The 22,987-nt window shown below is 34.9% G+C and overlaps 1 protein-coding gene across 3 annotated transcripts in view; it reads right to left on the bottom strand.

Moving 5' to 3' along the window:
* LOC136043706 (roundabout homolog 1-like) overlaps positions 1-22,481 on the bottom strand; it is a 156,630-nt gene extending 134,149 nt beyond the window's left edge. For 2 of the 3 annotated variants that reach the window (XM_065728594.1, XM_065728596.1), the window contains exon 1: positions 15,706-15,853. In XM_065728594.1, coding sequence (XP_065584666.1) covers positions 15,706-15,745 — 40 coding nt within the window. In that variant the 5' untranslated portion in view covers positions 15,746-15,853. Of the gene's footprint in view, positions 1-15,705; positions 15,854-22,430 lie in introns of those variants that run through there. The other variant, XM_065728595.1, reaches the window with a different exon arrangement.
* Between the last annotated feature and the right edge of the window lie 506 nt (positions 22,482-22,987).

Here is a 22,987-nt window from a genome sequence, read left to right as displayed (position 1 = left end):
CTGAATACACTGAATCTGACAGTTTGATCAAACAGTTCTTGGTAACGAACTGTAGTAAGGAGCGACACGGCTCAATAGTAACCGAGACTCTAAAAAACGGAATTTTGATACCAATAGCAACCTCAAAAGAATCACATTTTAATGCTGAATTTAAATACATAAATTTCATCAAGTTTAGTGTTACCCATCAAAAGTTACGAGCCTGAGAAAATTTGCCTTATTTTAGAAAATAGGAGAAACCGCGCCCTAAAAGTCATAAAATCTTAACGAAAATCACACCATAATATTCAGCGCATCAGAGAACCCTTCTATTAAAGTTTAAAGCTCCTATCTACAAAGATGTGGAATTCTGTATTTTTCGCCAGAAGACAGATCACGGATGCGTGATTTTTTTCCCCAGGAGTGATTGTATCGAGTCCAAGAATATCGCGAGAGGGCTCATTCTAACTGAAACTTAAAGTTCTAGCGCCCTTTTTATGTGATCAAAAATATTGAAGGGCACTTAGGCCCCGTCCCACGTACATTTTTTCTCAAAGTCACTGGATCTAAGTTATGAGATAGCCATTCTGTTCAACTTAGACGAAAAACTAATTTCTATGTCTTTAGAGACGACTTAATCCCCCACAGAACCCAGGGGAGGGGCTGCAAGTTACAAACTTTGATCATTGTTTACAAGTAGTAATGGTTATTATGAAGTGTACAGACGTTTTCAGGGGAACTTTGCAACGTTGGTGTGGAAGTGGGTTGGGGAGGGGGGCGGTTACGTGGGAGGATCTCTCCACTGAGGAGTTTATCATGAGGGAAGAAAATATCCTTGAAGGGGATGCAGGATTTTTTAGCATTATCACAAAAAAAAGTGAAAATAAATAAATAAAAAAAATTCACCTGGAAGTAATGAGTAGCATCAAAACTTAAAACGAAAATAAGATATTACGTATTTAACAGGGTTTCTCTCCTCCTCAATACCTTGTTCTTTTCGCTAAGGTATGTTTTAGTAATATCAGCTATTTATTCTACGGCCTTTGTGATTCAGGGGTCATTCTTAAAGAGTTTGTATACAATTCAAGCTTTACTGTAAAGAGCAAGGTATATACGAGTGAACAAACCCCCTCATATGAGTAATAAAAACACACAAATATGGAAGTTAGTTGCGTAAGTTGATTTTTGAGGTACGTATGTTTATTACTAACAAAAACATCCGCACAAAAATTAAAAAAATCTAATTGAATTTTTAAGGAACCAAAAATTGGAGGGCAACTAGGCTTCCTCACCCACCCCCATTTTCTTATCAAAATCATCAAATCAAAACAATGAGAAACCCATTAAGCAAAAAAAAAAATAGTATATAAATTTCATCTTAATTATTCATGTGCGGTGAGCCAGAATCTAAACATGCATTAATTCCAAAACGTTAAAAAATTAAATGAAACAACAAGTTTTTTTTTACACTGCAAGTAAGGAGCGATATTAAAATATAAAACCAGCAGAACTTATTCGAATATGAAAGGGATTGTCCCCTCCACAACGCCTCACTCTTTAGACTAAAGTTTTTTATTGTTTTAAAAAGTGGAGTTGTGACAAAGTCAAACTTTAGCGTAAAGAGCAGGGCGTGGCGGAGGGGACAACCTTTTTCATATTTGAATAATTTTTTGTTTTTTAAAAATGCAACTACATTTTTTTTTTTTTTGTGCGAACATTTTTGTTAGTAATAAACATACGTACCTCAAAAATCAACATACGTTACAAAATTACTTGCAGTTAAAAAACATGTTTGTTTTATTTAATTTACATTAAGATTCACTGACTCTTTGGTAGTGTTTCCCCTTTTTTGGAAAATGAGGCAAATTTTCTCAGGCTCAAAACTTTTGGTGGGTAAGACAAAATTTGTTGAAACTTACATATTTAAATCAGCATAAATATCGTTACCACGAACGGTTTGAAACATAACTATATTTGTGACTGTTTGAAACTAAAAAGTTGAGAAATTCTTAAGTAATATTGTAGGTGTGTTCTGTTTCCAGGGTTAACTCAAATTCCCTGAATTTTTTTTTTCTACACTTTATAAGTCAATGTTAGAAAAAAATTGATGTCATTCCACTGGTTTAAACTGAGAATTCATAGACCCATGTGTACTGGCTCGATAAAATAATAGACTTAATTATTGGCCTTCTTTCAATCAATGTTTTTAAGTGATTACTCTTACCTTTCAAGGAGCAGTACTTAGTTACACTGGTAGTTATTATAGTCATATTATTAGTTATTTGTTATCGTAGTATACTATTTTAGTAGCAGTATACTAGTTGCAGTATACTCGCAGCTCTACTTTTTAAAACAATAAATAACTTTAGCAAAAAGAGTGGGACATTGAGGAGGGGAGAGCCTTTTTCATAGGTGTAATAGTCTCTGTCCGTTTCAAGTTTTAATTTCTCTCCTTACTTTCAGTTAAAAAACTTGTTTTTTTTAAGGAAGGGGTTACATGAGAAGATTTTTCCAAGTAGAAATTTTTTCGGTTGACGGGAATTTTTCATGCAGGGGAAGGTAAATTTTCCGGTATAATTTAAAAAACGATCACATATTAAATAAAAAAATAAGTTTTTTCAACTGAAAATAAGCGGCGAACTTTAAACTAGAAATGATCAAAATTATTACGTATATGAAGGGGGCTGACCATCTTTAATACCTTGCTGTTTACGCCAAAGTTTGCCTTTTATAAATTTCTAATAAAAAAAAACAAAAAAAATTATAATAAAATAAAATATAATCATACTTAAATAAAATATAATCACGTAATACAATACAAAACGCAAGCCATGGCGTCTGTTACAGCCTATTTGTAAAGTGCATACTGAATTAATCTCCTGAATGGGACTCAAGCCAAATGAAACAAGACCATCAAAATCATTTACAATTGTTTGATATGTTTTCTAATCATTTATATTTGTCTGTTTCGAAAAACTACAAATTATCCGTCACAATAGGTCAAAGGTTTGTCGAGGATTTTTTTTCGAGGAGCACGGAGGGGGGGGGTTGAGAAAACTTAAGTTTTAGCAAGTCAGACAAAAAGTTCAGGTGAGGGGTTAAAGGGCTTTAAGCTTGATTATTATAATTGAGAAGAGCATAAAAAAGTATCAAGTAGTGGGTTCAGTTAAGAAAAATGAATTTTCCATGCGTGACTCTTTTCTTCAAGTTAATTTAACGGCAAACAAGATTGCAATCAGTAATAGGCGTATTTATTCCGTATGTTCAATTAATTAAAAAAGCTTTTTCCACAAAATAAGTTTTTCAAAAAAAAGTAAAAATGAAACCCAAAACAAACATAAATTACAATAAATGACCATGTCAAACTCAAAACGAGCAGAAATTAACATGAGTAGGGCTCAAAACCCCCTATGCCTTCCTAATGCTAGAACTTAATTTGAACTTTACGAAAGAAAATACAAATGTATATCATGGTCAGTTTAATACACATATGTTGATTTTGATTCCTTAAAACGTTTATCATATTTTGATTTCTTACAGTTATAAAAGTGAGAACACTTTGATTCTTTCTCTCAACTCTTCTTTTTAAAACAGTAAAAAACTTTAGCGTAAAGAGCGGGGCGTTGATGAGGAAGCAGCCCCTTTCGTGTACGAAGTAATTTCTGTTCGTTTTAAGTTTTAATGTCGCTCCTTACTTTCAGTTAAAAAAACTTGTATTTTTTATTTAATTTCTGAACGTTTTTGAATCAATGCATGTTTTGATTTTGGCTCTCTGCAGAGGAATAATTAAAACGAAATTTGCATATTTTTTGTTTTGGCTAAATGGCTTTCTCATAATTTTGATCGAATGATTTTGAGAAAAAAAGAGCGGGGGAGGAAGCCTAGTTGCCCTCAGATTTTCGGTTAATTAAAAAGGCAACTAGAACTTTTAATTTTTTACGAATCTTTTTATTAGTAAAAGATATACGTAACTTATAAATTAGCTTACGTAAAGAACTTTTGTATTCTCATGTTTTTATTACATATATGAGGGGGTTTGCCCCCTCGTCAGTACCTCGCTCTTTACAATAAAGCTTAAATTTTGTCCCAATTCATTAAGAATGACCCCTGAATCACAAAAGCCGTAGAGTAAATAGTTGAAATTACTAAGAAAATACTTTAGCGTAAAGATTGAGGTATTAGGAGGAGGTGAGCCCCTCATATGGGTAATAATTTATGTTCGTTTTAAGTTTTAATACTGCTCCTTACTTAAAGCTGAAAAAACTTTTTCATATTTATTTTTTCATTTTTTTTTAAGTAATGCTAGTAAATCCTGCGTGCCCTTCATGCAAATTTTCTTCCCCCATGACAAATTCCCCAATGGAAAGTTGCCCCAGCATATCCCCCTCTTCTCGACCCGTCCCCCAGCCAACAAATCCTCCTGAAAACGCCTGTACACTTCCCAATAACCATTGCTATATGTAAGCACGGGTCAAAGTTTGTAACTTGTAGCCCCTCCCACGGGGAGTGTGGGGGAGTAAGTCGTCCCCAAAGACATAGTTATAAGGTTTTTCGACTACGTTGAATAAAATGGCTATCTCAGAATTTTGATCCGTTGACTTTGGGAAAATAATTAGCGTGGGAGGGGGCATAGGTGCCCTCCAATTTTTTTGGTCACTTAAAAAGGGCACTAGAATTTTCATTTCCATTAGAATGAGCCTTCTCGCAGCATTCTAGGACAACTGGGTCGATACGATCACCCCTGGGAAAAAAAAAACACGCATCCGTGATCTGCCTTCTGGCAAAAAATAAAATATTCCACATTTTTGAACTTGAAACTTAAAACAATAGGGTTCTCTGATACGTTGAATCTGATGGTGTGATTTTCGTTAAGATTCTATGACTTTTAGGGGGTGTTTCCTCTTATTTTCTAAAATAGCGCAAATATCTCAGGCTCGTAACTTTTGATGGGTAAGACTAAACTTGATGAAACTTATATATTTAAAATCAGCATTAAAATGCGATTCTTTTGATGTAGCAATTGCTATCAAAATTCCATTTTTTTTAGAGTTTTGGTTACTATTGAGCCGGGTCGCTCCTTACTACAGTTCGTTACCACGAACTGTTTGATTAAATAAAAAAAAAGTTTTTCAACTGAAAGTAAGGAGCCATATTACAACTGAAAAGAAAAATAATTACTCCATATATGAAAAGGACTGTTCCCTTCTCAACGCCCTGCACTTTACGCTAAAGTTTGACTCTTTCTCACAACTCTGCTTCTTAAAACAATAAAAAAACTTTACCGTAAAGAGCGGGGCGTTGAGGAAGGAACAGCTTCTTTCATATACGGAGTAATTTCTGTTCGTTTTAAGTTTTAATGTCGCTCCTTGCTTTCACTTGAAAAATTTGTTTTTTTTATTTAATTTCTAAACGTTTTTGAATTGATGCATATTTTAATTTTGGCATTCCGCACATCGATAATTAAAACTAAATTTGGAAATTAATTTTGTTTTGGCTAAATGGTTTTCTCACAGTTTTGATAGGACAATTTTGAGAAAAAAGGGGTGGGGGTGGAGGCCTAGTTGCCCTCCAATTTTATGGTTACTTAAACAGGTAGTTAGAACTTTGAATTTTCTTACGAACGTTCTTGTTAGTAATAAATAAACGTAACTTATAAATCAACTTACGTAACGAGCTTCTATATTTTTATATATTGTTATTGCGTATATGAGAGGGTTCACCCCCTCGTCAATACCTTGCTCTTTACACTAAAGCTTAAATTTTATTCCAACTCTTTAAGATTGACCCCTGAATCACAAAGGTCGTAGAATAAATAGTTGTAATTACAAAAGCACTTTAGCGTAAAGAGCGAGGTATTAAGGAGGAGATGAAATTCTCGTATGCGTAATCATTTCTGTTCGTTCTAAGTTTTAGTGCTGCTCCTTACATCCAGTTGAAAAAACTTTTTCATGTTTATTTTTTCCAAGAACTCTAGAAAATCCTGCGCCACCTTCATGGAAATTTTTCCCCCATGATAAATTCTCCTTGGAAAGATCATCTCATGTAACCCCCTCCCCTCAAATCCCCTTACCAAACCAGAAAAAATCCCCCTGAAAATGTATGTGCACTTCCCAATAACTATTACTATAAGTAAACAATGGTGAAAGTTTGTAACTTGCAGCCCTTCCTCAAGGAACTGTGGGGAGTAATTTGCCCCTAAAGACATAGTTATTAGGTTTTCTGACTATGCCGAACAAAATGGCTATCTCAAAATTTTGATTCATTGACTATGAGAAAAAATGAGCGTGAGAGGGGGCCTAGATGCCCTCTAATATTTTTTGTCCACTTATAAAGGGCACTAGAACTTTTAGTTTCCGTTAGAATGAGCCCTTTGCGACATTCTAGGACCAAAGGGTCGATACGATCATCTTTGAGGAAAAGAAAAAAAACAAATAAACACGCACCCGTGATTGGTCTTCTGGCAAATAAAATCAAAATTCCACATTTTTGTAGATAGAAGCTTGAAACTTCTACACTAAGGCTCTCTGATGCGTAAAATGTGATGGTGTGATTTTCGTTAAGATACTATGACATTTAGGGGTAGTCAGAGCGCCAGATTCTGTATCTCGCTTATTTCGACTAGTACCCATGCCTGAAGGTACAAAAAAGTTAAGGATGGATCCCAAGGTAGTCGACCATGCTGAAAACGAATATCGTAGGGCGCATGTTCACTGTTGGGGCGTTTCTGAGATATAGGCCAAAAACACCAAATTTGGCCTATAATGGGGTTCGACGATTCTAAAAAAATTTTACAGATAAGATTGGTCAAATCCAGCGTACTCTTACATCAATAGAAAGAAGAGACTTGGGCCTACACGAATATGATTTTTGTTTTTAAAAAAAAATATAAGAAAATAGTACACTTTTTACTGCAGTTTAAAAAAATAAGATTTTTGTCAACAAATTTCTAACAAAAAAGCTAAAAACTCTGAAATTTTTTCAAGATAAAGTATTTTTTCTTCATATTAAAAAAGAAAGCCCTTTTAATTCCGAACACATTGAGCTAAGAAAAAAAGTTTAAATTATTGTATCTGGGGGGTATACAACTTTTTTAGCAAGTGTACCCGATAATAGGAATTTTGTTTGGTAAGCTGCTACCTAGCCTGAAGTTGATTGATAAGCTAAGTAGAAGAAATCGATAAGCAGAAGACGAAAAAGAAAAGTGAGTCAGGTAGGCCAAGATAAAAAAAAAACAACAGTTACTTCAGGTTGATTCAACATGTGATCCTGACGCAAATACTGATTTGCTGATGGACGATAATGAATAATATGACACAAATTTGGAAGATCAAAAAAATATGAAAGAAATAGAATTTTTAAAAGCACTTTTGGTGTTGTAAAGTTGGCTGGTAAAAGGAGTGTAAAACCTTGAAAGGAGTGAAAGTATATGGGGTATCGTACGATACTATTAGACGACTCCTAGCAACAGCGGTAGACGAAATGAGGACTCACACCACAGCAGACAGCGTTTATGTTCCTCCTGGCATAATAAAAGATGATGATTCGTTGATCCAATTTATCAATCAGTCGACGACGACGCGATTATAACTTTCGCAAGATAGAGTTTGAGACATTTTCACTATAGAGTTCGAGACATTGAAGAGAATCATTACTGCTCAGTTGAGTACGGCGAAGAAAAGGAGAAAGCGAAAAGGAGAAAAGGATGAAAGATCATCACAAAAGAGATTCTTCCTTTCCCTCCATCCATTTCTGAATATCTTCTGCAACAATCAACCAAGACATCCTCTGGCTGGAAAATGAGGACGGGAACAAATGAACTGGCTAAGAAAAAAAGGAGGACTTGCAGCTTGGCCGGCGACTTTGAAATCCAAAAAAAAAACAACATCAGCTTCAGTACACATCATTGACCTAGTGTCCAAGATAAGGTCATATCGGCCTCCCAGGTTTGAAACAATCAAATCCTTTGCGGAAAGATTGCTTCTATCGCTGCTGAATGATCTTCCAGAAGGTATTCCTGAAGTCCACATTGTCGCAGATCGGTACGAAGAGTTGTTTGGGAAGATCACGGACACCGAAGAGTCGATCTCCTTGAAATCAGCATGCAGATTCTGACGAGGGAAAGGGAAAAACCTCCAGATTAACGCTCTCAGCACAATTGAAGAAAGGGATGCCGCTCTTGCAAGCTCAGCGTCTAAAAATGGGCTCATCGAAATTTTGTGTGAAACCTGGGAGCAGATAGGTGATCAGCTTCCGAACGCACACAACCTTTTTCTCTCATGTGGGCTCAAGGAGAGATTCAAAGGGTCTCTGGTCGAGCATGGCTGCAGTCCAACTTTACCAGAACACTGTGACTACAAGGAATGCTTGTGCTCCCACCACAAAGAGGCTGACCAACATCTTATAACACATGCCAAGTACGCTAGAAGTTACGCTTGTAGCATCGTTGTGCATGCCAACGACACAGACATGGCCGTAGCCTGTGTTCATTTTTTTGAAGAGCTTCAAGCTGAAGGACTGAGCAAACTTTTCTTGAAGTTCCCGAGTTACATTATCTCAGTACACGAGCTGGCGGATGGAGTCCACTTGTGCAAAGAGGAGCAGATTATGTTACCGTTCGTGCACTGTCTGTCAGGGTGTGACACAACGAACTTTTTCTTCGGCGTTGGGAAAGCTTCTTTCTTTCTTTTCCGCGGCGTCTCCAACTTTTGCCTCAAAAATGGTGTCTGTGACGGAGCGGATCAAGGATGCAGAAGGGAAGCTTTCAGTCGACGTGTTTAGAGAAGTTTACGACCTATCAAAATCCCTGGTCATTGAAATGTACGGTAAACAGGCCGGATTCAATTCACTGGCCAGTGTAAGGGCTTACATTTGGTGCCAGAAACAAGATGTGAGAAGACTGCCACCTTCTGACGACACCTTCGAGCCATGCACACGAAGAGCCATATTTTCTAAATGGATAATCTTGTCGTCAGTACAGGCGTGGCTGAACATTCTGGATCCACTTCTACATGGATGAAAGATGGCTGAAGGGGGATTAGATGCGGTCGTCTCAAGCTGTAAAGGAGCATCAAGCCTGGAAGCTTACTGCAGATGCAAAAGTGGAAGATGCAGGAAAGACTGTAGCTGCTCAAAAATGAAAGGATGCTGCAGCTTATTCTCCTGCCGTGGACTGAGAAGGCCATGCAGGGAGTCTGATCTTGCCCTATCTGAATTCTCGGAAGAAGAAAATGAGGAATATTTTTGAAAGTTTTATTTGATACCTTCTTCTTTTAATTACAACAGGTCCCTAATCAGTCACTATTACCCAATTTTACGGGCAGGCCGAGTAAGACAACTGCAGTGCGCCGACTGAATCCATCTGTGAAGCAGAATTATTTCATGTAGTAAATAGCTCAGTCGTATAAGTGGCAAATCAGGTCCCAAAAAGGTAATTGCAGACGCCTTAGTACACCAGAAAACATATTCGTCAATTCTAAAAAATACTTTTTTTAGTCAACATTTTTTTAGACCTATTTTTATTTTTAAGTAAAAGTTAAAAATTTTAAACATTTAGGAAGTTTGAAGTATTCCTGCTCTTTGAAGAAAAAAAAAATCATGTCCCTTTTCACGATACGGCTAGCGATCATTTCAGTGACACTGCAAAAAAAAATCGCAGAAATTTCAAAAATATAAATAGTTTATATTTTTATAGCTCAAATTGTGCGGAATTGAATGAACTTTCTTTTCAAATATGAAAAAAAACTTTATTACCTTGAAGAAATTTTGAGTTTTTAGCCTTTCTTTGAAGTATTTGTCGAATTTTACAGCACTTATTTTGAAACTGCAGTAAATAGAGAAAAAATGGTGCTTTTTTTTCAATTTAAAAATCATGTTCTTGTAGATCTAGATCTCTTCTGTCGATTGATGTAACATTACGCCGGATTCCTCAACCTAATAACTCACAAGAAAATCCTGAATCGTCACACTTAGTTATAGGCTAAATTTGACGTTTTTGGCCTATATCTCAGAAACGCCCCAGCGGCGAACATGCTCCCTACGATATTCATTTTCAGAATGGTCGACTACCCTAGGATCCGTCCTCAGCATTTTTGCACCTTCCAGCATGGGTGGGTGCACGATACAGAATCTGGCGCCTTGACCAGGGTATTTCCCCTTTTTTTCCAAAATAAGCCAATTTTTCTCAGGCTCGTACCTTTTGATAGGTAAGAATAAATTTTATGAAACTTGTATATTCAAAATCAGCATAAAAATTTGATTCTTTTGATGGATCTCTTAGTATCAAAATTTGGCTTTTTAAACGTTTTTTTATTTAATTTCTCATTGTTTTTTAAATAGAATCGGAAAATCCAGCGCCTCCTTCATGGGAATTATTTTCTCTCTTGAAGCAACCCCCGACCCAACCCCACCCCAACTTGAAAAAATCCCCCTCATAACGCATGTACACTTCCCAAAAACTATTACTATATGTAAATAATGGTCAAAGTTTGTAACTTGCAGTCCTTCCCCCGCGGACTGTTGGGGATTAAGTCGTCTCCAAAGACACGGTTACTAGGTTGTTTTTTTTAGCTATTTTGAACAAAAGGCTATCTGAAAATTTTCATTTGGTGACTGTGGGAAAAAAATGAGCATGGGAGGGGGCCTAGGTGCCCTCTAATTTTTTGGTCACTTAAAAAGGGCACTAGAACTTTTAATTTACGTTAGAATGAGTCCTGCCCCGACATTCTAGAACGACTGGGTCAAAACGATCACCCCTGGGGAAAACAAACGAACAAACAAACAAATAAACACGCATCCGTGATCTGTCTTCTGGCAAAAAATACAAAATTCCACATTTTTGTAGATAGGAACTTAAAACTTTTACAGAAGGATTTTCTGATACTCTGAATCTGATGGTGTGATTTTCGTTAAGATTCTATGACTTTGTGGGGGTATTTACCCCTATTTTCTAAAAAAAAGATATAAATTTTTTCAGGCTTGTAACTTTTGATGGGTAAGACTGAACTTGATGAAACTTATATATTTAAAATCAATATTAAAATACAGTTCTTTTGATGTAACTTTTAGTGTCAAAATTCCACTTTTTAGAGTTTTGGTTACTAATGAGCCTAGTCGCTCCTTACTACAGATCGTTACCAAGAACCGTATGAAACCGAAAAGATATATAAAAAAACTAAATATGAAAAAGATTAAGTCAATAAAAAGAACAAAAATTAATTTTAGAAGCTATTCCGACTAAACAAGTTCCGACTAAACAATATTCCAACTCTAAGGAACGAAGAGAGCTCCATTAAGCTAAAAATAAGCAGAAATAGTGTCAGATAATCTTTCAAGCGTAAAACTTCAAATCACTATCAGTAAGTAAATGAAACACGGAACGAACAGAAATTATAATAAATAGCAGAGTCAAACTTAAAACAAGCAAAAATTAACATGAGTAGGGCTGATAAACCCCCCCCCCTGCCTTCTTAAGACCAGAACATAGATTACACGTTATTGAAAAAAAAGAAATGACCGTAGATCGTAACTTTAATGTACATATACTGATATGTATTCATTAAAGTTTCGATAATATATTATTTATGAAATTTAAAAAAAGCAAAAACATTTAAAACGTATTTTGTTTTCAGTAAAGCACAAATAAAGTTCTGGTAATGAGAAGGCATGGGTTTTATCAGTCATGCTCATGTAAAATTTTCCTTGTTTTGAGCTTCATTTACTTATTGACATTGATTTGTGGTAGCTCTAAGTTTGAAAAATTATTTGACATTATTTCTACTCATTTTCAGCTTAATGGCGCTCTTTAATTTTCTTTGAAAAAATTATTTTGTGGAAAAATATTTTTAAATTAATTATTATTAAATGATAATATTTCTCTCTACTTTTGACAACTATTTTTCTAAAACCATTCCATCCAACTTCAATAATATCGAATTATAAGCTCTTCGGTTTTAAATAGAGGTGTTCATGGAGCTGCTAATGCTACTATTAACAACTGGATGCAGCATTCAGCCACCTGAGACCAACTCCGCTGAACACGCTCCTTCTCCATTCCAAACTATTTAAAGATTCAAATTCCTTTCAAATTCGAATCCTTAAATCTCTCAACATTAATAATTACCTGTTAAACTGTTAAACAAGATTCATCCTAATCATTTTTGATCCTTCTTGACTAGGTCTATTTAAACTTTGCGGTTAACAATCAATAACAACACCCTTACCTACTGAATCAACATGGATTTACAAGTCTGCAATTTATCAAAAGGATGCTACAACTACTACTACTACTACTACTACTACTAAGAACTCACCGCAGCACCAAGCCACCTGAGTCGAATTTCCGGGGGTGACTCTTCCAGGGGAAATTTTACATTGGAGGGATTTTATAATTTTCTTTACAAAATTCTTTTTAATTGTCTTGCATTCTCTTTGCAGCTCAATTTTGTATGTGGAGATGTTTTTGGGATATCATCCAGGGGCGTTTTTCAGCGTGTTTAAATTTCCGGGAAAAAATTTCAACGGAAGAGGGGATTTCTGGAGTAATCGAAAAACCGATTGAACATTTAAGTCTTTTTCAAATGAAAGCATGCTAAGAAAAATTTTTCAGGAGGAATCGTCTGCAAGAAGATGTACAGGGGCGGGGGGATTTTCACTAAGGATGGAACTTTCTCCAAGGATTTTTACGGGAGGAGGTATCTTGCACTGGAAAATATTTCCACAGAAAATTTTCCAATGAGGGGAGAGGCAATATTTCATGAACGGTGAGCCAGATTTATGGACAATATTTGGAAAATGATCAGAAATTCAATAAAAAAAAAAACAAGTTTTGTTTTGTAAGAACGACCATTTAAACACAAGGGCCATTTAATTAGAATAGGAAACCTTTTAAAAGTACTAAAAGCCTTAGCGCAAATAGCAAGGTATTGAGGAGGGGGGCAACCTCTTCATATATGGAATAATTTCTGCTTATTTGAGTTTTAATGATGCTCCTTACTTTCAGGGAAAAAAAAACCTTTTATTCTATTTAACTAAGGCTATTTGTAAGGCCACTTAACTTTGAGAGAAATGTTGGGCTAAATCAAAAAACATTATGCACATGCAAAGAGTTGAGAGAAAGCGTCAAACTTTAGCGTAAAGACCGGGGCGTTGAGGAGGGATCAGCCGCTTTCATATACGAAGTAATTTCTGTTTGCTTTAAGTTTTAATGTCGCTCCTTACTTTTAGTTAAAAAACTTGTTTTTTTTATTTAATAAGAGTAAATTCTTGTTAAGTTCAAGTAAGAAAATAGTTTTTGACATTTTCAAATTTCCAACTTGACATACTTGAAAATGCTAACTTGAGTGTCTGGTTTAATTACCATATGACTCTTTCTCTTAACTCGACTTCTTAAAAATTTAAAAAACTTTAGCGTAAAGATCGAGGCGTTGAGGACGAAAAGCCCCTTTCATATACGGAGTAATTTCTGCTCGTTTTAAGTTTTAATGTCGCTCCTTACTTTCATTTTTAAAAAACTTGTTTTTTTTTGTTTAATTTCTGGACATTTTTAAATTAATGCATTTTTTGATCTTGGCTCTCCGCGCATAAATAATTAAAACGAAATTTGCTTATTAATTTTTTGGGGCTAAATGGGTTTTCATAGTTATGATTGGAAGATTTTGAGAAAAAAGGAGTGAGAGAGGAGGCCTAGTTGCCCTCCAATTTTTGGATTACATAAAAAGGCAACTATAACTTTTAATTTTTTACTAACGTTTTCATAAGTAAAAATTTACGTAATTTACGAATTAACTTACGTAGCGAACTTCTAAATCCGTATGTTTTATTGCGTATATGAGGGGGCTCACCCCTCGTCGATACCTCGCTCTTTACACTAAAGCTTAAATTTTGTCCCAATTCCTTAAGAATGACCCCTGAATCACAAAGGCCGTAGAATAAATAGTTGAAATTACTAAAAATAATTTAGCGTAAAGAGCGAGGTATTATGAGGAGGTAAACCCCTCATATGCGTAATAATTTCTGTTCGTTTTAAGTATTAATGCTGCTCCTCACTTTCAGTAGAAAAAACTTTTCATATTTATTTTTTCATTTTTTTTAAATAATGCTAGAAAATCCTGCGCCCCCTCCATTGAAAGTCTCTTCCCCATGAGAAGTTCCTCCATGGAAATTTCCTCCCATGTAACCCCCCCCCTCAACTCTCCCCCAAAACCGAAAAATCCCCCTGAAAACGTCTGTACACTTCCCAGTAACCATTACTATATGTAAACACAGGTCAAAGTTTGTAACTTGCAGCCCCTCCCACGGGGACTGCGGGGGAGTAAGTCGTCCCCAAAGACATAGTTATTAGGTTTTTTGACTATGGTGAATAAAAAGGCTATCTCAGAATTTTGATCCGGTGACTTTGGGGAAAAATGAGCGTGGGAGGGGGCCTAGGCGCCCTCCAATTTTTTGGTCACTTAAAAAGGGCACTAGAACTTTTATTTCCGTTAGAATGACCCCTTTCGCGAAATTCTAGGACCACTGAGTCGATACGATCACCCCTGAGGAAAAAATACAAAAACAAAAAAAAAACAAATAAACAAATAAACCAAACAAATCCGTGATTTGTCTTCTGGCAAAAAATGCGAAATTCCACATTTTTGTCGATAAGGGCTTGAAACTTCTACAATAAGGTTCTCTGATACGCTGAATCTGATGGTGTGATTTTCGTTAAGATCGTATGACTTTTAGTGGGTATTTCCCCCTATTTTCTGAAATGAGGCAAATACGCAAGCCATGGCGTCTGTTGCAGCCTATTTGTAAAGTGCCTACTGAATTAACCTCCGGAATAGGACTCAAGCAAAATGAAACAAGACCATCAAAATCATTTACAATTGTTTGGTATGTTTTCTAACCAATTATATTTGTCTGTTTCCCAAAACTACCAATTATCCGTCACAATAGGTCAAAGGTTTGTCGAGGATTGTTGTTCGAGGAGCAGGGGGGGGAGGGTTCAGAAAAAACAAGTTTCGGCGAGTCGGACAAAAAGTTCAGGTGAGGGGTTAAAGGGCTTTAAACTTGATTATTATAATTGAGAAGAGCATAAAAAAGCATCAATTAGTGGGTTCAGTTAAGAGAAATGAATTTTCCATGCGTGACTCTTTCCTTCAAGTTAATTTAACGGCAAACAAGATTGCAATCAGCAATAGGCGTATTCATTCCGTATGTTCAATTAATTGAAAAAGATTTTTCCACAAAATGAGTTTTTCAAAAAAAAGTAAAAATGAAACCCAAAACAAACATAAATTACAATAAATGAACATGTCAAACTCAAAACAAGCAGAAATTAACATGAGTAGGGCTCAAAACCCCCTATGCCTTCCTAATGCTACAACTTAATTTGAACTTTACTAAAAAAAATACAAATATATATCATGGTCAGTTTAATACACATATGTTGATTTTGATTCTTTAAAATGTTTATCATATTTGATTTCTTACAGTTATAAAAGTGAGAATATTACCTTTTTTTTCAGTACAGTTTCAGTAAAATCAACTATCCTTCTATTTTGTATGGATAGTTAAAATTTACATGAGACCATTAAAGAGTGGAAACAAATTGTACAAAACGCAAAAATTAGCAAAATATTATTAATCTAAAATGCCTCTGTTTTTGCTCTAGCATACTTCCTTAAGGGGCAACACTGTTGTAAGACTTTATCCCCCCCCCCCTCTTCCCAAAAAACAAAAACTTACCAGACAAAGCAAAAATCAATATTGGAGTCCAAAATTTCATTTTTAAATCCCCTTATTTTGTAGTCAATTCTAACAAAAGCCAAGAATAGAACAGAACAAAGGCTAATCTACTAACGAGAATTCCTTTTAAAAAGTACGTCATCAGTATGAGCAGAATTCTCTTTTCCTTGGGTAGCCTTTTACCAATCGGAGAATTTCTTGCGCATTTCAAAATGTATAATCTAGGAATCCAGCGACGCTTTAAAACGTCAATTTAGTCGAGTGACGTGCATTAAAAAATTAGTCGTTTGCATTTGAAGACCATTTCGTTATTTGGTCTTGATATTACCAAATAGCGTAAATTGTCTTTCAGCAGTTGCCGAAAAGTCTGCATGCCACATAGTATCATACCTCGATGCCACAGTATCATACCACAGTATCATACATAGTATCATACCTCCATGCCACATAGTATAAAACCTCGCAAATCCTTGTGTTTTCCCCCTTGGATTCCTTACTTTTTCTTCCAGAAAACTGACGTATTCAATTCTGCAGTGGTTACGCGAATAACATGTTGTTGTTTTTTTTCGTCACAAATGGAATTCCAAAGTTCGTCAAGATCGCTTCGGGCCTTCTCTGGTCGAAATTCGGTTTTCTTCAGCAAGCGGGAAAACTGACAAGGCAAAAACCCTGCTGTGGTGGTCTCCACCAACAACGAATTCAGGATCCGAAAACAACAGTGCGTTCAATGTTTCTTCTTTTTTGTCAATTTTACTTATGATTTGGCAATATGTTAATACTTATGCTACTAGTAGTAGTACCGCTATTCAGTATTATTTAAGTTTTAATGTCGCTCCTTACTTTCAATTGAAAAACTTGTTTTTTTTATTTAATTTCTGAATGTTTTTTAATTGAAGCATATTTTAATTTTGGCTCTTTGCATATCGATAATTAAAACAAAATTTGGATATTTAATTTTTTTTTTTTTTGGCTAAATGGTCTTCTCACAGTTTTGATAGGACAATTTTGGGAAAAAAGGGTGGGGGTGGAGGCCTAGTTACCCTCCAATTTTTTGTTTACTTAAATAGGTAGTTAGAACTTTGAATTTTCTTACGAACGTTTTTGTTAGTAAAAATAAACATAACTTACGAATTAACTTACGTAACGAGCTTCTATATTTTTATATATTTTTATTACGTATAAATATGAGAGGGTTCATCCCCTCGTCAATACCTTGCTCTTTACACTAAAGCGTAAATTTTATTCCAAGAATGACCACTGAATCACAAAGGTCGTAGAATAAATAGTTGAAATTACAAAAACACTTTAGCGGAAAGAGCGAGGCATTAAGGAGGGGATGAAAATCCTCGTATGCCTTATCATTTCTGTTCGTCCAAGTTTTAATGCTGCTCCTTACATCCAGTTGAAAAAAAATTTCATGTTTATTTTTTCTTTTTTTTTCAAGAATGCCAGAAAATCTTGCTCCCCCTTCATGGAGATTCTCTCCCTTATGATAAATTCTCCATGGAAAGATCATCTCATGTAACCCCCTCCTCTCAAATCACCTTACCCAACCAGAATAAATCCCCCTGAAAATGTATGTGCACGTCCGAATAACTATTAATATATGTAAACAATGGTGAAAGTTTGTAACTTGCAGCCCTTCCTCAAAGAACTGTGGGGAGTAATTCGCCCCTAAAGACATAGTTATTAGATTTTCTGACTATGCCGAACAAAACGGCTATCTCAAAATTTTGATTCATTGACTATGGGAAAAAATGAGCGTGAGAGGGAGCCTAGATGCCCTCTAATATTTTTTGGTCACTTATAAAGGGCACTGGAAATTTTAGTTTCCGTTAGAATGAGCCCTTTTGCGACACTCTAGGACCACAGTGTCGATACAATCATCCTTGGGGAAAAGAAAAAAAACAACAAATAAACACGCACCCTTGATTGGTCTTCTGGCAAAAAATACAAAATTCCACATTTTTGTAGATAGAAGCTTGAAACTTCTACAGTAAGGCAATCTGATACGTTAAATGTGATGGTGTGATTTTCGTTAAGACACTATGAAGTTTAGGGGGTGTTTCCCCTTATTTTCCAAAATAAGGTAATTTTTCTCAGGCTCGTACCTTTTGATTGGCAAGAATAAATTTGATGAAACTTGTGTATTCAAAATCAGCATAAAAATGTGATTCTTTTGATGGATCTCATAGTATCAAAATTCGGTTTTTTAAACGTTTTTTTTTTTTTTTATTTAATTTCTCATTGCTTTTTAGATAGAGTTGGAAAATCCAGCGCCTCGTTCATGGAAATTCTTTTGTCTCTTGATAAATTCCTCCATGAAAAGATCCTCCCACATAACCCCCTACCCATCCCCACCCCAACTTGGAAAAATCCCCCTTAAAACGTCTGTACACTTCCCAAAAACTATTACTATATGTAAATAATTGTCAAAGTTCGTCTAAGGTCAAAGTTCGGACTAAGTCGTCTCCAAAGACACGGTTATTAGGTTTTTTTGCTATTTTGAACAAAACGGCTATCTGAAAATTTTGATTCAGTGACTGTGGGAAGAAAATGAGCGTGGGAGGGGGCCTAGGTGCCCTCTAATTTTTTGGTCACTTAAAAAATGTACTAAAACTTTTAATTTACGTTAGAATAAGTCTTCCCACGACATTCTAAGACGACTGGGTTAATGCGATCACCCTGGGGAATAAAATGGGGCGATCACCCCTGGTGTGATTTTCGTTAAGATTCTATGACTTTGTGGGGGTATTTACCCCTATTTTCTAAAAAAAGATAAATTTTCAAAGGCTCGTGACTTTTGATGGGTAAGACCAAACTTGATAAAACTTATCAAACTGTTCGTGGTAACGAACTGTAGTAAGGAGCGACCCGGCTCAAAAGTAAACGAAACTCTAAATAACGGAATTTTGATGCTAAAATATACATCAAAAGAATCGGATTTTCATGCGGATTTTAAATATATAAGTTTCATCAAATTTGGTCTTTGTCATCAAAAGTTACGACCCTGAGAAAATTTGTCTTATTTTAGAAAATAGGGGAAAACACCCCCTAAAAGTCACACAATCTTAACGAAAATCAAAACATCGCATTCGGCGTCAGAGAGCCCTATAGCAAAATTTTCAAGCTCCTTAAAAATGTGGAATTTCGTATTTTTTGCCAGAAGACAAATCAAGGGTGCGTGTTTATTTGTTTGTTTGTTTTGTTTTTTGTTTTTTTCTTTTCCCCAGGGGTCATCGTATCGACCAAGTGGTCCTAGAATGTTGCAAGAGGGCTCATTCTAACGGAAATGAAAAGTTCTAGTGCTCTTTTTAAGTGACCAAAAAAATTGGAGGGGACCTAGGCCCCCTCCCACGCTCATTTTTTCTCCAAAGTCAACAGATCAAAATTTTGAGATAGCCATTTTGTTCCGCATAGTCAAAAACCATAATAACTATGTCTTTGGGAATGACTTACTCCCCCACAGTCCCTGGGGGAGGGGCTGCAAGTTACAAACTTCGACCAGTGTTTATATATAATAATGGTTATTGGGAAGTGTACAGTCGTTTTCAGGGGATTTGTTTTTGGTTTTGGGGGTGGGGCTGAGGGGAGGGGGCTATGTGGGAGGATCTTTCCCTGGTGAAATATGTCATGGGGGAACAGAAATTCAATGAAAAGGGCGCAGGATTTTCTAAAATTACTATAAAAAAAAACAATGAAAAAATAAACATGGTAAAGTTTTTTTCAATTGAAAGCAAGGAGTAGCATTGAAACTTAAAACGAACAGAGATTATTACGCATATGAGGAGTTCTAAAAATACTTTAGCATAAAGAGCGAGGTATTTAGGAGGAGATAAATACCTCGCTCTTTATGCTATAGTATTTTTAGTAATTTCAACTATTTATTCTACGGCCTTTCTGATTCAGGGGTCATTCTTAAAGAATCGGCACAAAACTTACGATTTAGTGTAAAGAGCGAGGTATTAAAGAGGGTACAAACCCCCTCATATACATAATAAAAATTTAAGAATATAAAAGTTTGTTACGTAAGTTAATTCTTAAGTTACGTGTATTTTTCACTAATAAAAAAATTCATTAAAAATTAAAATTTATAGTTGCCTTTTTGTGTAACCGAAAAATTGCATGGCAACTAGGCCTCCTTCGCCATCCCTTATTTCTCAAAATCGTCTGATCAGAACTAAGAGAAAGTCATTTAGCCAAAAAAGGAATTAAAATGTAAATTTCGTTTTAATAATTTATGTGTGGAGAGCCAAAATCAAACATGCATTAATTCAAAAACGTTCAGAAATTACATAAAAAAAAACTAGTTTTTTTAACTGAAAGTAAGGAACGACATTAAAACTTAAAACGAACAGAAATTACTCCGTATATGAAATGGGTTGTCCCCTCCGCAATCCTTCGCTCTTTACGCTAAAGTTTGACTCTTTACCACAATTCTACTATTTAAAACAATTAAAAGCTTTAGCATAAAGAGCGAGGGATTGCGGAGGGGACAACCCATTTCATATACGGAGTAATTTCTGTTCGTTTTAAGTTTTAATGTCGCTCCTTACTTTTAGTTAGAAAAACTAGCTTTTTTTATGTAATATATTTAAAATCAATATTAAAATGCAATTCTTTTGATGTAACTATTGGTGTCAAAATTCCTTTTTTTAGAGTTTTGGTTACTATTGAGCCGAGTCGCTCCTTACTACAGATCGTACCACGAACCTTTTGAAACCGAAAAGATATAAAAAAAAAATTAAAATACGAGAAAGATTATGTCAATAAAAAGAACAAAAATTAATTTTAGAAACTATTCCGACTAAACAAGCTCCGACTAAACAATATTCCGACTCAAAGAAACGAAGAGAGATCCATTAAGCTAAAAATAAGCTGAAATAGTGTCAGATAATCTTTCAAGCGTAAAAACTTCAAATTACAATAAATAACAGAGTCAAACTTAAAACAAGCAAAAATGAACATGAGTAGGGCTGATAACCCCCCTGCCTTCTCAAGACCAGAACATAATTTACGCGTTGCTGTAAAAAATAGAAATGACCGTGCATCGTAAGTTTAATGTACATATACTGATATTTATTCATTAAAGTTTTGATAATTTATTATTTATGAAATTTAAAAAAAGTAAAAACACTTAAAACGTATTTTGTTTTCAGTAAAGCACAAATCATGTTCTGGTAATGAGAAGGCATGGGTTTTATCAGTCATACTCATGTTAAATTTTGCTTGTTTTGAGCTTCATTTACTTATTGACATTGATCCGTGGTAGCTCTAAGTTTGAAAAATTATTTGACATCATTTCTAATCATTTTCAGCGTAATGGAGCTCTTTGCTTTTCTTTGAAAAAATTATTTTGCGGAAAAATCTTTTTAAATTAATCATTATTAAATGATAATACTTTTCTCTGCTTTTGACAACTATTTTTCTGACACCATTCCATCCAACTTCAACAATATCGAATTATAAGCTCTTCGGTTTTAAATAGAGGTGTTAATGGAACTGCTAATGCTACTTTTAACAACTCGATGCAACATTCAGCCGCCTGAGACCAACTCAGCTGAATTCGCTCCTCCTCCACTCCATTCTATTTAAAGATTCAAACTCCTTTCAAATTCTAATCCTTAAATCTCTCAACATTGTAATTATCTGGTAAACTGTTAAACAAGATTCATCTTAATCATTTATGATCCTTCTTGACTAGGTCTATTTAAGCTTTGCGGTTAACATTAATAACAACACCCTTACCTACTGAATCAACATGGATTTACAAGTCTACTGGCTTACAGTCTGCAATTTACAAAAGCAAGCTACAACTACTACTACTGCTATTAACAACTCACCGCAGCACCAAGCCGCCTAAGGCCAATTTCCGGGGGTGACTCTTCCAGGGGAAATTTTACACTGTTTGCTTCAGATCTTTTCACTATTCTTAAGAAAAGTAATACACATTTAATAGGCAAAGGTAATTAAATTTTTCAAATTTGTTCTTTATCTTCCACCTTGGACAGACAAAAAATATTTTATGAGTAATTTAGGTATTTTCGGCTTAGTTTCAAGGCAAAAGATACAGCGTAGGAAACCACCCTCTTGTCCAATTTTTCCGCTGATGATGTATTTTTCACTTGTATTTTTTTTATTTTTTTACATAATTTGTCTATTTTTGTACTTTTTCTTATATTTTTACGTTCTTTTTTGGAATCTTCTAAACTTATTTTTGTGGTTTCAAATAATACGGAGCTATATAAGATTTAGGATTTTATAATTACCTTTACTATTAGGATTTTTACAATTGATAATTTCTGAAAACAAAATCATTTTTGATGTTCAATTACTTTAGACCGTGGTTCTGTTTCGTCATCAATGACATAACCATCTGAAGCTCTGTTGTGAGAAATATGATATAAATAGTATTGTAAATTACCCTCGCATACCGTAATTCTAAAAACTGGCTGTCTAAGCTATAAATGAGACAATGTTATCTTTTTATATGAAATACCTAAACATTGGAAAAAAGGAACTGATTAATAGCAGACTAAACCTGTACCGAACCCGTCTTTAGGCCTTCTGCCTCATCCCGATCCACCACATTTTAGCGAAATTTTCTCTTATTACATTTTATTGTTTTATTCGTCTGATTTGTTTTATTCTTTTACTTTAATCCCCCCTTTCCTTACCAAAACAAATTTGTTTATACTTTGAGAAATATATATCCTTGGACTTACATTCACTTGGGTCAAGGGGTGTTACAACTCGAATGACATCATGACATCATATTCCATAACCTGACATCATATTCAAGCGGCTCAGAAGCTTATTTACTTTCATTGGTCAGTGTGGCAACATTGACAAAAATGTGGTATACTCCAAGTAATTCATAATTCTGAAGCGTAAGTTTTACGTTTTTACGTTTTGAAAAAACGTAAATAAAAAATCAGCAAAAAAATAAGCTAAAAAAATATTCGACAAAACACCTTAAGAAGGTGTAGTTGTCTTAGGGAGAACTACAACGGAAAGTTAAATTAGAAATTTAACAAATTAATTTCAATTATTTACTTTCACAGGTCAGTGTGGCAGCATTGACAAAAATGTGGTATACTCCTAAATAATTCATAATTTTCAAGCGTAAGAAAAAATGTAAGTGAAAAATCAGCAAAAAATTCATCTACAAAAATATTGGACAGAACAGCTTAAGAAAGTGTAGTTGTCTTAGGGAGAACTACAACGGAAAGTTAAATTGGAAATTTAACAAATTAATTTCGATTATTTACTTTCACAGGTC

This window comes from Artemia franciscana, unplaced genomic scaffold (genome assembly GCF_032884065.1).
Source record: "Artemia franciscana unplaced genomic scaffold, ASM3288406v1 Scaffold_855, whole genome shotgun sequence".
NCBI lineage: Eukaryota > Metazoa > Arthropoda > Branchiopoda > Anostraca > Artemiidae > Artemia > Artemia franciscana.
The sequence above is the reverse complement of the archived record's forward strand: the minus strand, read 5'-3'. Positions and strand labels throughout refer to the sequence as shown.